Here is a 15,397-nt window from a genome sequence, read left to right on the forward strand (position 1 = left end):
TGAGCACAATTGAAGATAACGCTTGTCGGTTAGTGCAACCTCAGGGCTCTGGTTAACTGTTTCACAAAACACATCAAAAATACATTAGGTTATTGTGCTCGTGATATTCTATGTTTGGCTTTTTGCATGCATCCGATTCTCTCGAGAGCAATAACTTTTTACTTTCAACTCATAATACAAGTGCAACCTGACGCACACAAAATGTTTTACTTCTAGCGAAAGCACTAAATAGCGCTCCACTTGTAATCTTGGTCATAGAAGCCCATTTATCAAGCTCTGTATGGAGCTTGAAGGGCCGTGTTTCTGGCGAGTCTCCATAACCCTGTCCGCCTGCTTTGATGAGGCGGACAGGAATCACCGCAATTCAACCCGATCGAATACGATCGGGTTGATTGACACCTCCCTGCTGGCGGCCAATTAGACGCGAGTCAGCAGGGGGCGGCGTTGCACCAACAGCTCTTGTGAGCTGCTGGTGAAATACTGAATACGGAGAGCGTATTGCTCTCCGCATTCAGCGAGGTCTTGCGGACCTGATCCGCACTGTCGGATCAGGTCTGCAAGACCTTTCATAATTTGGCCTCTAAATGTTTGAGAGACTTTGGATATTGAGGATTAACAGCTACAAACTTCCTTTAACTGGTTTAAATCTGTTGCTGAACCTGCTATGACTTTTCCAGTGTCAGAATCTATTAAGAATATTTATTTGAGCATGAGAATAGCAGAAAACATTTTACATTCTCAATTTTTCTCTCCACCTAAAGTGGATGCTGCTATTGCAAGGTTATCTAAAAAGACATTACCAACTGATGACGCTGGTCATTTTAAATATGCTATGGATCATCCTCTATTAGCCATTTTGCTCTTAAGACTTCTGATATCTGGTGTGAAAATATGTCCCAATCTGTTAAAATGTAAATGTTTTACCTTTTATTTCAGATCTTATGAAATTGACTTTATTTTGTCTCTTTGCTGTTTCAGAGATCTTAAAACTTAATGCCAAATCCATGGTCACTGCTGACCTGGTTTGTAGAGCCTTGTGGTTATGCCATTGGGATGCTGATCCTGGTTCCAAGATTTTGGGCCTCCCATTTGAAGGTGATTTGCTGTTTGATTAACAATTAGACCTTCTAAAAGGTCTGGAGGGAAGAGTCCTTTTTCCCTCATTCTTCTAAGACACAGATAAATGTTTCTTTCACTCACAGGCAACAATCCTCTTATCAAAATTTTAAACGTTCACAGAGGAGGGATTCCTTTTGTTCTCAAGAATGGAAATCACAGACACAGCCCAGAGGCAAAGGTTGTGGTAAATACTTTCCAAACCATCAATCCAAGAAGTTATGATGGCGACCCAGCATTTCAGAAAAATGGGTCCTCAATCTTTTATCAAAAGGTTACTACATAGAATTCAAGGAAAAGCCTACTTTACCTCACATGGAGAATTCCCAGATCCTAAGGGATCCAACAAAGATAGAAGCAAATCATCAATTTGTTATCACATTATTAGAGGATGAAGTTATTCACAGAGTACCTGTTTACAGCCAGAATCACAGGTTTTACCCTCCACTCTTCCTGATGAAGAAAGATGGGAATTGGAGAGCAATATTAGCTCTTCAAAAACTAAACTCATTTCTAGTAACTCAAACTTTCAGGCTGGAGATTGCCATTTCTGCAATCAACCTAATACTTCAGGGGGTACTTCTTTAGTCTGTGGATCTCAAGGATGCTTATTTCCACATTCCTATAGCAGACACACACAGAAAATATCTAAGGTTTGCAGTGGGTAATCAACACTTTTAGTTTGAAGCACTACCTTTCGGGATATCAACAGCTCCAAGAGTATTCACAAAGGTCCTTGTCCCTCTTATGGCAGAATTACATCTAAAAAGTTTGTTTGTCATCAACTACTTAGACAACATACTTCTTATTGCTGACTCACTTCAACAAGCAAATATTCACAGAGAAATTCTGATTCAAGTTCTTCAGGATCACAGATGGATCATACATTTTCCAGAGATTCATTTAATTCCTTCTCAGAATCTAGTGTTACTGGGAACTCACTTAGACACCCTCAAAAAGGTATAGTATCTCTTACTTAGCCACAGATTCAGTTCCTGAAAAAGTAATTTCTTTCTAATGACACAGTGAGTCCACGGATCATCATCAATTACTGTTGGGAGTATCACTCCTGGCCAGCAGGAGGAGGCAAAGAGCACCACAGCAAAGCTGTTAAGTATCACTTCCCTTCCCACAACCCCCAGTCATTCTCTTTGCCTCTCATGCAAGGAGGAGGTGAAGTGTTTGGTGTCTGTAGAAAATTGAACTTCATTCAAAAAATTTTTATTTTGAATACTAGAGTAGGTTTACTCTGATATTCCTTTCAAGGCTGGGCTTAACCATACTCCACGTTAGTCTCTTCAGTAGGGCAGTGGTGGCTTTAAAGCAGTTAGGAACTTGTGAGGTGGGCCTTACTGTGTTCTCCTAACAAGTTGCTGCCCTGGTATAGAAAGCCTGAGTAAGTTTACTCCGTCTTTCTTTTATTCACAGGTCACTGTGAGTAGCAGCATCCTCTCATATCGGGTGAGCTGTCCTCCTGTCGGACAGTTAAATATACAGGTAAGTGACTTTTGTCTTCTGGGGCAAGGAGGCTGGCACTGCAGGTGTTCAGACCTATCTGTATTTTATTTGGGATAAGAAATCTTTGGGGAGATTTAGGAGTTATTCTACTTCAGGATAGAAGGGGCTCAGAATGTTTATATGCTTATCCTCAGAGCCCTGCATGTAGAAACTATGGTACAGTGGCAATCCTTATTTATTAAAGGAAGGAGGAACATGTGAAATGTGTGATAGTTTTTTTTATCTATATTTCCTTATGGCCGGAAGGAAAAATACAGAGGGCTCAGTGCAGTTTATGTTTTTTGTGTGGGAGAGCCCACTCTCCCTTTCTGGCCACTTTCTGGCCCAGCTTCTCCTATACATCCTAAGCCTTTTTGCCACCACAGACAGTGCCCTGCGGTTCCTCTTATTTTCACGAAATGGAAGCTGGAGGTTTTATTGCTCTTTTAGAACAATGTCTGGTCTTATTAGTCTTGTGGTACTAGCCGTCCGGCTTTGTAGCTGGAATCTCAGCTTGAGAAGCCTAACTGGGGTTTAGAGGTACAGCCTAGACTTTATAGTTCTGTAGTTGCAGTTTCTATATTCTATGTTCCTCCTATCCTCGTTTATGATGTCTACTTTTAAGGTTGAGACTTTGTTTGAACTTGTCTCCTAGTTGAAATTCTCCCAGGGGCAGGTTCTCTTTTCAGAGTATCTTCAATCCAGGTATGATGAGAGGCATTTCTTGAACTGGTTTCAGGGTCGTTCATCTAGGAGTGATAGTTCCAGTTCCAGCTGAGGAACGGGATCTAGGTTTTTATCTAAGGTTTCTGATTAAGTTTCTATTTCTCAAAGATTTGAGGAGGAAGACATTTAGGTAGCGTATGAGGGTGAAATCTCGCACTCTGATAGTATAATTCTTTTTTCTGATGCTGAAGTTGTATCCTTCTGGTTTAAGCTGAAACACCTCCGTCTGTTACTTAGGGAGGTTTTTAGCTACTTTGGACGACTCTGATACGACTGTTGTAGTCAATCATAAGAAGTCTAGTAAACTAAAAGAGTACTTTGATGTTCCCTCCATGGTGGAGGTTTTCCCTGTACCAGACCATGCTACAGAGATTATTGCACGGGAGTGAGAGAGACCTGGAATTCCTTTTTTCTCCGTCTCCAATTTTCAAGAAAATGTTTCCTATAGCTGACTCTATTAAAGAGTCATGGCAGACGGTTCCTAAAGTGGAAGGCGCAATTCCACTTTAGCCAAGAGGACCACTAATCCCATTGAGGATAGTTGCTCCTTTAAGGATCCCATGGATAAGAAATTGGAGGCCTTACTAAAGAAGATGTATGTTCACCTGGGTCTGCAATGGCAACCTGTGGTGTGTATTGCCACTGTCACCAGTATGGCAGTCTACTGGTTTGATGCATTGTCTGATTCTATTTAGACAGATACGCCTCTTGAGGAAATCCAATATAGGATTAAGGCTCTTAAGTTGGCCAATTACTTTATCACGGACGCTTCCTTACAAGTCATTAAACATCTAAGTCCAAGTTTTAAACATGTAAGTCCAAGTTTTTGGCGATTTCCTACTAGGGTAAGACCTTGTCTTGGCTGGGTTTGGCTGAAATTATTTCAGACATTCAGGAGGAAAAGGGTTTTTCCCCCCACAGGATAAGATAAATAAACAGAAAGGGCGTCAGAGTAATTTTCGTTCCTTTTGAAACTTTAGAGGAAAGCCTCCCCCCATCTTCCTTTTTTCTCCGTCTCCAATTTTCAAGAAAATGTTTCCTATAGCTGACTCTATTAAAGAGTCATGGCAGACGGTTCCTAAAGTGGAAGGCGCAATTCCACTTTAGCCAAGAGGACCACTAATCCCATTGAGGATAGTTGCTCCTTTAAGGATCCCATGGATAAGAAATTGGAGGCCTTACTAAAGAAGATGTATGTTCACCTGGGTCTGCAATGGCAACCTGTGGTGTGTATTGCCACTGTCACCAGTATGGCAGTCTACTGGTTTGATGCATTGTCTGATTCTATTTAGACAGATACGCCTCTTGAGGAAATCCAAGATAGGATTAAGGCTCTTAAGTTGGCCAATTCCTTTATCATGGACGCTTCCTTACAAGTCATTAAACATCTAAGTCCAAGTTTTAAACATGTAAGTCCAAGTTTTTGGCGATTTCCTACTAGGGTAAGACCTTGTCTTGGCTGGGTTTGGCTGAAATTATTTCAGACATTCAGGAGGAAAAGGGTTTTTCCCCCCACAGGATAAGATAAATAAACAGAAAGGGCGTCAGAGTAATTTTCGTTCCTTTTGAAACTTTAGAGGAAAGCCTCCCCCCATCTTCCAAGCAGGAACAGGCCAAGCCTTCCTGAAAAGCCCAATCAGTCTTGGAAAAAGGGGAAGCAATTTAAGAAGCCCAAAAAGGAATCAGAGTTGAAGGGCCTGCCCCCGATTCGGGAGCGCAAAATTGTTCTGTGGACGTAGACCCACATCTGCTGTCTATCTGCGATCCACATTTCAAACAGACCTTTCACCCGGGGGAGTGGGAACTCTATCCCGAGGTGTTTTCCAGTATGATCCTCAAATGGGGTAGCCGGAGCTAGATCTCATGGTTTCTCCCAAGGTATGCTTGAGGTCTAGGGATCCACAGGCAATCCTGATAGATGCGCGGGCGGTGCCGTGGTACTTCAGTCTAGCATACCTGTTTCCTCTGTTCGCTCTCCTTCTGCGAGTCATTGCTCGGATCAAGCAGGAGAGGGCATTAGTGATTTTCATAGCACCGGAGTGGCCTCGCAGGATCTGGTAAGCAGACCTAGTGGAAATGTCATCTCTTCCACCTTGGAGACTTCCGCTGAGGAAGGACCTTCTGCTTCAAGGGTCCTTCTTTCATCCAAATTTCGTTTCTCTGAAGCTGACTGCTTGAAGATTGAACATTTAATTTTATCTAAGCGTGGGTTCTCGGATCAGTCATTGAGACCTTGATCCAGGTTCGTAAGCCTGTGTCTAGAATGATTTACCATAGCATTTGGCATAAATATCTGTACTGGGGTGAATCCAAAGGTTTCTTGTGGAGTAGAGTCATGATTTCTAGAATTTTGTCTTTTCTCCAGGAAGGTCTGGAGAAAGGTTATCAGCAAGTGTTTGAAGGGTCAAATATTTGCCTTGTCTATTTTGTTGAATAAGCGTCTGGTGGATGTGCAAGGGTCAGAAAGCTTCGACTTCTTCTCCTTCCTTTTGGCTGAAGAATATAATTTGTTTAGTCTATGAGACTGTTGGACAGCAATCTCTTGAGAGATTCATGGCTTATTCCACGAGGGCTGTTATTTCATCCTGGACCTTCAAAAATTAAGCTTCTGTGGAACAGATTTGCAAGGCTCAACTTTGTCCTCTTTGCATACTTTTTCTAAATTTTTATAAAATTGATACTTTTGCCTCGACTGAGGTTTCCTTTGGGAGAAGGGTTCTTAAAACAGTGGTGCCTTCTGTTTAGGTTACCTCTCTTGCCCCTCCCTTATCATCTGTGTCCTCTAGCTTGGGAATTGATTCCCAACAGTAATAGATGATGATCCGTGGACTCACCGTGTCATTAGAAAGAAAACGAAATTTATGCTTACCTGATAAATTTATTTATTTCTTGACACAGAGAGTCCACGGCCCGCCCTGTATTTTTCAGACAGGTTTTTTGTCGTATAAACCTCAGGCACCTCTGCACCTTGTGTTGCTTCCTTTCTCTCCTTTTCCTTCGGTCAAATAACTGGGAGTTGTGGGAAGGGAAGTGATACTTAACAGCTTTGTTGTGGTGCTCTTCGCCTCCTCCTGCTGGCCAGGAGTGATATTCCCAACAGTAATTGATGATGATCCATGGACTCACCGTGTCAAGAAAGAAAGAAATTTATCAGATAAGCATACATTTTCGTTTTCTAGGTCTTCAACAAATGAGGTATCTATCAGCCTGCCAGTGGATGAAGTTTTTAGGTCACATGGCCTCAGTTATTCAAGTTGTCAAATGGGCAACATGGAGAATGTGTCCTTTTCAAAGTAATTTCCTGAGTAATTTCAGAAGGAGATCCTGTCTGTCTCTTCAAATTCCATTTCCAGAAACTTTAAGAAAATCTCTTCATTGGTGGGTTAGATTCCGAATCAGTCCAGAGGTCTTCCTTTAAATGAACAAGACTGGGTTCTGCTTTAGACGGATTCAAACAAGTCAGGATGGGAGGGCCTTCTGCAACAGGGCTTTCACCTTGGGGTTCTGGGGAAGTCAAACTCAGTCCCATCCATCCAATCTTTTGGAAAAAGAAGGGGTTTATCTTGCACTTCTGCATTTTCAAAGCCAATTGAAGGGAAGTCAGTGAAGATTTTGTCAGACAACAAAACTGCAACAGCATACATTCAGTATATATTCATCCAATATTTGTTTGGGCTTAGCGCAATGTTTAGTGAATAGCAGCCATTCAAGTTCCAGGTCAGGAGAAAATTATTGAGGATTTCCTAAGTAGATAGGAAATATCTCCAATGGAATGGCAACTTGTGATGGACCAAGGGCTATAGAGATACCACCTTTCTACCAAGACTGCATAAAGGTACAGCCCCCAATCCAGAGGCTCTAGTAGGGGGCAGGTTATGCCCTTTTTAAGGAGGCTTGGTTCCAGTCTGTTCCAGATCCCAGGGTTCTGAATGTAGTTTCCCATGGTTATCGAATAGGATTCAGAACAAGGCCTCCCAGAGGAAGGTTTGTTCTGTCCAATGTTCCAAGGAATCCCTTTAAGACTCAATCCTTTTTTCAGTCAGTTTCAGATCTGGAAACTATCTGAGTGATTGTGCCAGTTCCTTTTTAGGAACAGGGGATGGGATTTTATTAAAATCTCTTCATTGTTCCAAAAAAGGAAGGTACTTTAGACCAGTGCTGGATCTGAACAAGTTAGTAAGAATTTACTCTTTCAAAATGAAAACTATTGGGACTATTCTGCTTATTGTTTAACAAGGTCAGTTAATGTCCACAATTGATTTAAAGGAAGCTTACCTTCATATTCCTATTCACAGGGAACATTACTAGTTTCTGAGCCTTGCCTATCTTGACAGGCATTTTCAGTTTGTTGCACTACCATTTGGTCTGGCTTCAGCGCCAAGAATTTTCACAAAAGTTCTTGGTGCCCTATTGTTGGTGATCAGATCTCAGGGTATTGCAGTGTTTCCCTACCTGGACAATATCTTGGTTCAAACTCCATCTTTTCATTTAGCAGAATGGAATCTCAAACCATCAGACTGTTGTTGTTTCTTCAACAACATGGTTGGAGGATCAATTTACCAAAGAGTTCTTTGGTTCCCCAGACAAGGGCAACTTTTTTGTGTTTTCAAATCGATTCAGTATCAATGGGGTCAATTTATGTAGATGCGGACAGACATGATCCGCTATAGCGAATCATGTCCGCCGCACATCGATAAATGCTGACAGCATATGCTGTCGGCATTTATCATTGCACCATCAGTTCTTGTGAACTGCTGATGCAATACCGCCCCCTGCAGATTTGCGGCCAATCAGCCGCTAGCAGGGGGTGTCAATCAACCCGATCGTATTAGATTGGACTGATTGCTGTCCGCCACCTCAGAGGTGGTGGACGAGTTAAGGAGCAGCGGTCTTAGAACCGCTGCTTCTTAGTTACCTCTTCAGTCAGAACTGAAGCAGAGAGGGTAGGAAGCAACATCGGCTACTTCATAAATTGAACCCAATGAGTATTTCTCTAACAGAGCAGAGAAGGTTAAAATTGGTTTTAGCTTGTCTGAAGCTTCAGTCCCTCTCTTTTCCCTCTGTTGCTCTTTGTATGGAAGTTTTGGGGTTCATGATTTGAGTGTCAGATGCACTTCCTTTTGCTCGTTTTCACATGAGACCTCTTCAGCTTTGTATGCCTCATCAGTGCACGGATCATACTCAGCTGTCTCAAAATATTTTTATGGATTCCCAATACAAGTCAGTCTCTCACTTGGTGGCTGGATCATCAGTTTATTATTCAGGGGCTTCGTTTGCTCATCCTACCTGGATTGTGATCACTACAGATGCAAGTCTTTCAGGTTGGGGAGCTGTGTGGGGGTCTCAGAACACAGGGAGTTTGGGATCCTCGGGAGGCGAGGTTAATAATAAATGTTCTGGAACTCGGTGCTATTTTCAGGGCCTTTCAGGCTTGGCCTCTGTTGAAAAGGGAGTCTTATCTCCAATCAGACAATGTCACAGCAGTGGCTTATGTCAACCATCAGGGAGGGAGACTCACAGTCCCCTAGACATGAGTGAAGTGGCACAAATTCTCTTTTGTGAAGAAATCAATTATCTGTTTCGTCTGCTGGATCTTCTTTCCATCACCAAAATAAGTTTAGAGAAATCATCAGTGTTCGTGATTGCCCCAGCTTGGAGTCGCAGGATTTGGTATGCAAATCTGGTCCAAATGTCCAGTTGCCCTCCTTGGCCTCTTCCTCTGCGATCAGACCTTCTGTCTCAAGGTCCATTTTTCCATCCGGATCTCACGTCTTTGAACTTGATGACATAAAAATTGACATGAAAATTGAATGGTTAGTTCTTAGACATAGAGGTTTTTCTGATTCTGTGATTGAAAACCTTAATTCAGAATCATAAGTTTATAACTAGGAAGATTTATTATAAGATTTTGAAAACTTTATTTCTTGGTGTATAGATGATTGCTTTTCATGGCATTCTTTTAGAATTGGTTTGGATAAGGATTTCTTCTCTTTCCATTTTGTTTCATAGAAAGATTACTAATCTTCCTGATATTCATGGTTTTGTTCATGCTTTGGCCCATATTAAACCTGTAATTAAGCCAATTTCTCTTCTATAGAGTCTTAACTTGGTGCTGAAAGTTTTGCAGGCTCCTCATTTTGAACCTATTCATAACCTATTCATATGGTGTATGTTAAACTACTTTCTTGGAAAATTTTATTCCTTTTGGCTATCTCTTCTGCTAGAAGAGTTTCAGAATTTTCTGTGCTCAGAATTGTGATGTCATCACTTATTATTTAAAGGGCTTCTGTTCAGTATGCTTTGCCTTTGCGTTGTCTCAGACCTATTTGTGAGAGTTCCTGTGTATTACCTGGCTGCCTGACGTCCTTCCTGGTTCCTGATCCCTGGCTTGTTCCTGACTCTGCTGTTTTCTTTGTTCCCGATTCCGGCTCATCTGACTATTCGCTTTGGCTCCTGACTCAGCTCGTCTGACTACCAGCTCTGGTTTTGACTCCTGGCTTGTTGTTTGACTTGTGGACTTTTTATTATTTTTTGCTATTAATAAAGGTGTGATTATTTTTGCACTTCTCGTCTCAGTCTGATTCCTGGCACCCTGACAGATCCTCCTTATCTTATTTTTGATCAAGATAGGGCAGTTTTAAGGACTAAATTTGACTTTGTGCCTAAAGTTGTTCTTCAGACAATATCAGCAGTGAGATTGTTGTTCCTTCTTTGTGTCCTAATCCCAAAAATGCTTCAGAGAGATCTCTTATATTCTTTGGACGTTGTTAGAGCATATAAATATTACATTCATGCTACTAAGGACTTTAGACAAACTTGTAGTTTGTTCATTCACTTTTCTGGTCCCAGGAAATGTCAGAAAGTTTCTGCTGTTTCTTAGCTTATAGGTTGCAACTTTTGATTCCCAAGGTTTACTTGGAGGCAGCTGAGCCACCTCCACAACAGATTACTGCTCATTCTACCAGGTCAGTGGCCACTTCTAGGCCTTTAAAGAATGAGAATTCAGCTGACCAAATTTGCAATACAGCTACTTAGTCTTCTCTGCATACTTTTACTCAATTCTACTATTTTGATGTTTTTGCTTCTTCTGAGGCAGTCTTTGGTAGGAAGTTCTTTCAGACAGTTGTCTCAACTTGATTTATTTTTGCCTGATTAATTGTATAAGTGCATTTAAAAAATAAACAAATTTAGATGTATGCCATTTTTGTTTGGTTTCTGTGGGGTTGTGGATTTATTTTCTCAGTGAAAAAAATATGTTTTTATGGACGCCACAGCATGGCTATAAGTTCCCATAAGTAATGGATTGTGGACTCTCACCACCTGTATGAAAGTAAACATAATTTATGCTTTCCTCATACATTCATTTCCTTCATGGTGTGTTTTTGTTGGTGTTGTTTTTTCTTGAGCCCATCTTTTTTCCCCTGCTCCTGTATTTCCCCTGTTTGTATTCCTTTTTTCCTACCTGAGTTTGCTTGGCTTTATGTTAGACTGAAGTGAGAGGGGTTTTATAGAGCTCTTAGGGGGTTGGGAATCTTTACCTCCTCCTAGTGGTGAGGAAGAGCTTTTTTCCTTTTGTAAATATTACCTTTATGGTTTCCACTTTAGTTTTTAATAAATAAAGTATTGGTTTTAAACCTAATTAAACTTTAGGAGCTGTAGTGCACTCAAACGCTTCTTCTGGTATCCTACGCAGTGCCTAACTTGGTTTCTCTAAGGAGGAGTAATTCCCCGGAGTAATTGATTTTAGACTCTCACCACCATGAAATAAATTAATTTATCAGCTAATCATTATTTTGTTGTTTTTTTAATTACAACAATGAAACAGACTGTTTATTATCGTTTTAAGTAGGGTGATTACGTGCTGTGATACATGAGGTGGTAGGTTACCTGTGGTGACATCCCTTGTGACAAGCAGAATGTGAGATGATGCACAATTCCCTCCATGCTGTGCAAGTGACTCTGTTGTGTAGTACGCAGGTATCTTTGCAAGCTCTGGGCTATCAGAGGAAATATGCTCTGTGCAGCTTCCCTCGGGTTTAGAACATGTGAAGCCCTGCTATCCTCAGTCTTCCCTGCCATGCTCTGGAGCTGAGAGAATGCCTCCTCCACTGCCATCACCAACCTACGGGCAGAGAACAAGCATAGGGTTATGGTAACCTGGGTCACGCTGCTATGGAGGAGAGCATATTGTTTAATCGTCTTTTAGTGTCTAAAGTGTCTTTTGTGAAGAGTAGCAGTGCAAGGGTAGACCTTGTGCCACTGTGTGCAAGGGTAGAGGGGTAGACCTTGTGCCACTGTGTGCAAGGGTAGAGGAGTAGACCTTGTGCCACTGTGTGCAAGGGTAGAGGAGTAGACCTTGTGCCACTGTGTGCAAGGGTAGAGGAGTAGACCTTGTGCCGCTGTGTGCAAGGGTAGAGAAGTAGACCTTGTGCCACTGTGTGCAAGGGTAGAGGAGTAGACCTTGTGCCACTGTGTGCAAGGGTAGAGGAGTAGACCTTGTGCCACTGTGTGCAAGAGTAGAGGATTAGACCTTGTGCCACTGTGTGCAAGGGTAGAGGGGTAGACCTTGTGCCACTGTGTGCAAGGGTAGAGGAGTAGACCTTGTGCCACTGTGTGCAAGGGTAGAGGAGTAGACCTTGTGCCGCTGTGTGCAAGGGGAGGGAAGCAGACCTTGTGCCGCTGTGTGCAAGAGTAGAGGAGTAGACCTTGTGCCGCTGTGTGCAAGGTGAGGGAAGCAGACCTTGTGCCGCTGTGTGCAAGAGTAGAGGAATAGACCTTGTGCCGCTGTGTGCAAAAGTAGAGGAGTAGACCTTGTGCCGCTGTGTGCAAGAGTAGAGGAGTAGACCTTGTGCCGCTGTGTGCAAGGGTAGAGGAGTAGACCTTGTGCCGCTGTGTGCAAGGGTAGAGGAGTAGACCTTGTGCCGCTGTGTGCAAGGGTAGATGAGTAGACCATGTGCCGCTGTGTGCAAGGGTAGAGGAGTAGACCTTGTGCCGCTGTGTGCAAGGGGAGGGAAGCAGACCTTGTGCCGCTGTGTGCAAGAGTAGAGGAGTAGACCTTGTGCCGCTGTGTGCAAGGGTAGAGGAGCAGACCTTGTGCCGCTGTGTGCAAGAGTAGAGGAGTAGACCTTGTGCCACTGTGTGCAAGGGTAGAGAAGTAGACCTTGTGCCACTGTGTGCAAGGGTAGAGTAGTAGACCTTGTGCTGCTGTGTGCAAGGGTAGAGGAGAAGACCTTGTGCCGCTGTGTGCAAGAGTAGAGAAGTAGACCTTGTGCCGCTGTGTGCAAGGGTAGAGGAGTTGACCTTGTGCCGTTGTGTGCAAGGGTAGAGGAGTAGACCTTGTGCTGCTGTGTGCAAGGGTAGAGGAGTAGACCTTGTGCTGCTGTGTGCAAGGGTAGAGAAGTAGATCTTGTGACGCTGTGTGCAAGGGTAGAGAAGTAGACCTTGTGATGCTGTGTGCAAGGGTAGAGGAGTAGACCTTGTGCTGCTGTGTGCAAGGGTAGAGGAGTAGACCTTGTGCCGCTGTGTGCAAGGGTAGAGGAGTAGACCTTGTACTGCTGTGTGCAAGGGTAGAGGAGTAGACCTTGTGCCGCTGTGTGCAAGGTTAGAGGAGTGCTCTGGAGCTGAGAGAATGCCTCCTCCACTGCCATCACCAACCTATGGGCAGAGAACAAGCATAGGGTTATGGTGTCCTTGGTCACGCTACTGTGGAGGAGAGCATATTGTTTAGTTGTCTTTTAGTGTCTAAAGTGTCTTTTGTGAAGAGTAGCAGTGCAAGGGTAGAGGGGTAGACCTTTTGCCACTGTGTGCAAGGATAGAAGGGTAGACCTTGTGCCGCTGTGTGCAACGGCAGAAGAGTAGACCTTGTTCCGCTGTGTGCAAGAGTAGAGGAGTAGACCTTGTGCCGCTGTGTGCAAGAGTAGAGGAGTAGACCTTGTGCCGCTGTGTGCAAGAGTAGAGGAGTAGACCTTGTGCCACTGTGTGCAAGGGTAGAGGATTAGACCCTGTGCCGCTGTGTGCAAGGGTAGAGGAGTAGACCTTGTGCCGCTGTGTGCAAGGGTAGAGGAGTAGACCTTGTGCCGCTGTGTGCAAGGGTAGAGAAGTAGACCTTGTGCCGCTGTGTGCAAGGGTAGAGAAGTAGACCTTGTGCCGCTGTGTGCAAGGGTAGAGGAGTAGACCTTGTGCCGCTGTGTGCAAGGGTAGAGGGGTAGACCTTTTGCCACTGTGTGCAAGGGTAGAAGGGTAGACCTTGTGCCGCTGTGTGCAACGGCAGAGGAGTAGACCTTGTTCCGCTGTGTGCAAGAGTAGAGGAGTAGACCTTGTGCCGCTGTGTGCAAGAGTAGAGGAGTAGACCTTGTGCCGCTGTGTGCAAGAGTAGAGGAGTAGACCTTGTGCCGCTGTGTGCAAGAGTAGAGGAGTAGACCTTGTGCCACTGTGTGCAAGGGTAGAGGATTAGACCTTGTGCCGCTGTGTGCAAGGGTAGAGGAGTAGACCTTGTGCCGCTGTGTGCAAGGGTAGAGGAGTAGACCTTGTGCCGCTGTGTGCAAGGGTAGAGAAGTAGACCTTGTGCCGCTGTGTGCAAGGGTAGAGAAGTAGACCTTGTGCCGCTGTGTGCAAGGGTAGAGAAGTAGACCTTGTGCCGCTGTGTGCAAGGGTAGAGGAGTAGACCTTGTGACGCTGTGTGCAAGGGTAGAGGAGTAGACCTTATTCCGCTGTGTGCAAGGGTAGAGGAGTAGACCTTGCAATGCTGTGTGCAAGGGTAGAGGAGTAGATCTTGTGCCGCTGTGTGCAAGGGTAGAGGAGTAGACTTTGCAACGCTGTGTTCAAGATTAGAGGAGCAGACCTTGTGCCGCTGTGTGCAAGGGTAGAGGAGTAGACCTTGTGCCGCTGTGTGCAAGGGTAGAGGAGTAGACCTTGTGCCGCTGTGTGCAAGGGTAGAGGAGCAGACCTTGTGCCGCTGTGTGCAAGGGTAGAGGAGTAGACCTTGTGCCGCTGTGTGCAAGGGTAGAGGAGTAGACCTTGTGCCGCTGTGTGCAAGGGTAGAGGAGTAGACCTTGTGCCGCTGTGTGCAAGGGTAGAGGAGTAGACCTTGTGCTGCTGTGTGCAAGGGTAGAGGAGTAGACCTTGTGCCGCTGTGTGCAAGGGTAGAGGAGTAGACCTTGTGCTGCTGTGTGCAAGGGTAGAGGTGTAGACCTTGTGCCGCTGTGTGCAAGGGTAGAGGTGTAGACCTTGTGCCGCTGTGTGCAAGGGTAGAGGAGTAGACCTTGTGCCGCTGTGTGCATATTGGGCACAGCAGTATACTGTCACAGCTTGTCACTGAAGGAGACACTATATATTAGCACAGCAGTATACTGTCACAGATTGTCACTGAAGGGTGCACACTATATATTATTACAGCTGTATACTGTCACACCTTGTCACTGAAGGAGACACTATATATTAGCACAGAGGTATACTGTCACAGCTTGTCACTGAAGGGGACGCTATATATTAGCACAAAGGTATACTGTCACAGCTTGGAACTGAAGGAGACACTATATATTATTACAGCTGTATACTGTCACACCTTGTCACAGAAGGAGACACTATATATTAGCACAGCGGTATACTATCACAGCTTGTCACTGAAGGGGACACTATATATTAGCACAAAGGTATACTGTCACAGCTTGTTACTGAAGAAAACACTATATATTATTACAGCTGTATACTGTCATAGCTTGTCACTAAAGGAGACACTATATATTAGCTCAGAGGTATACTGTCACAGCTTGTCACTGAAGGAGACACTATATATTAGCTCAGAGGTATACTGTCACAGCTGGTCACTGAAGGAGACACTATATATTAGCACAGCAGTATACTGTCACAGCTTGTCACTGAAGGGGACACTATATATTAGCACAGAGGTATATGGTCACAGCTTGTCACTGAAGGAGACACTATATATTAGCACAGAGGTATACTGTCACAGCTGGTCACTGAAGGAGACACTATATATTAGCACAGAGGTATACTGTCACAGCTTGTCACTGAAGGGGACACTATATATTAGCACAGT

General features: G+C 44.0%; 1 protein-coding gene across 1 annotated transcript in view; it reads right to left on the minus strand.

Annotated features, from left to right (window-relative positions):
• LOC128644715 (vang-like protein 1) overlaps positions 1-15,397 on the minus strand; it is a gene marked incomplete at its 5' end in the record, with an annotated part of 68,017 nt that overhangs the window by 26,013 nt on the left and 26,607 nt on the right. The window contains one exon of the mRNA XM_053697232.1: positions 11,227-11,538. Within this exon, the coding sequence (XP_053553207.1) occupies positions 11,227-11,538 (312 nt within the window). The remainder of the gene's footprint in view (positions 1-11,226; positions 11,539-15,397) is intronic.

This window comes from Bombina bombina, unplaced genomic scaffold, assembly GCF_027579735.1.
Source record: "Bombina bombina isolate aBomBom1 unplaced genomic scaffold, aBomBom1.pri scaffold_521, whole genome shotgun sequence".
Classification (NCBI taxonomy): domain Eukaryota; kingdom Metazoa; phylum Chordata; class Amphibia; order Anura; family Bombinatoridae; genus Bombina; species Bombina bombina.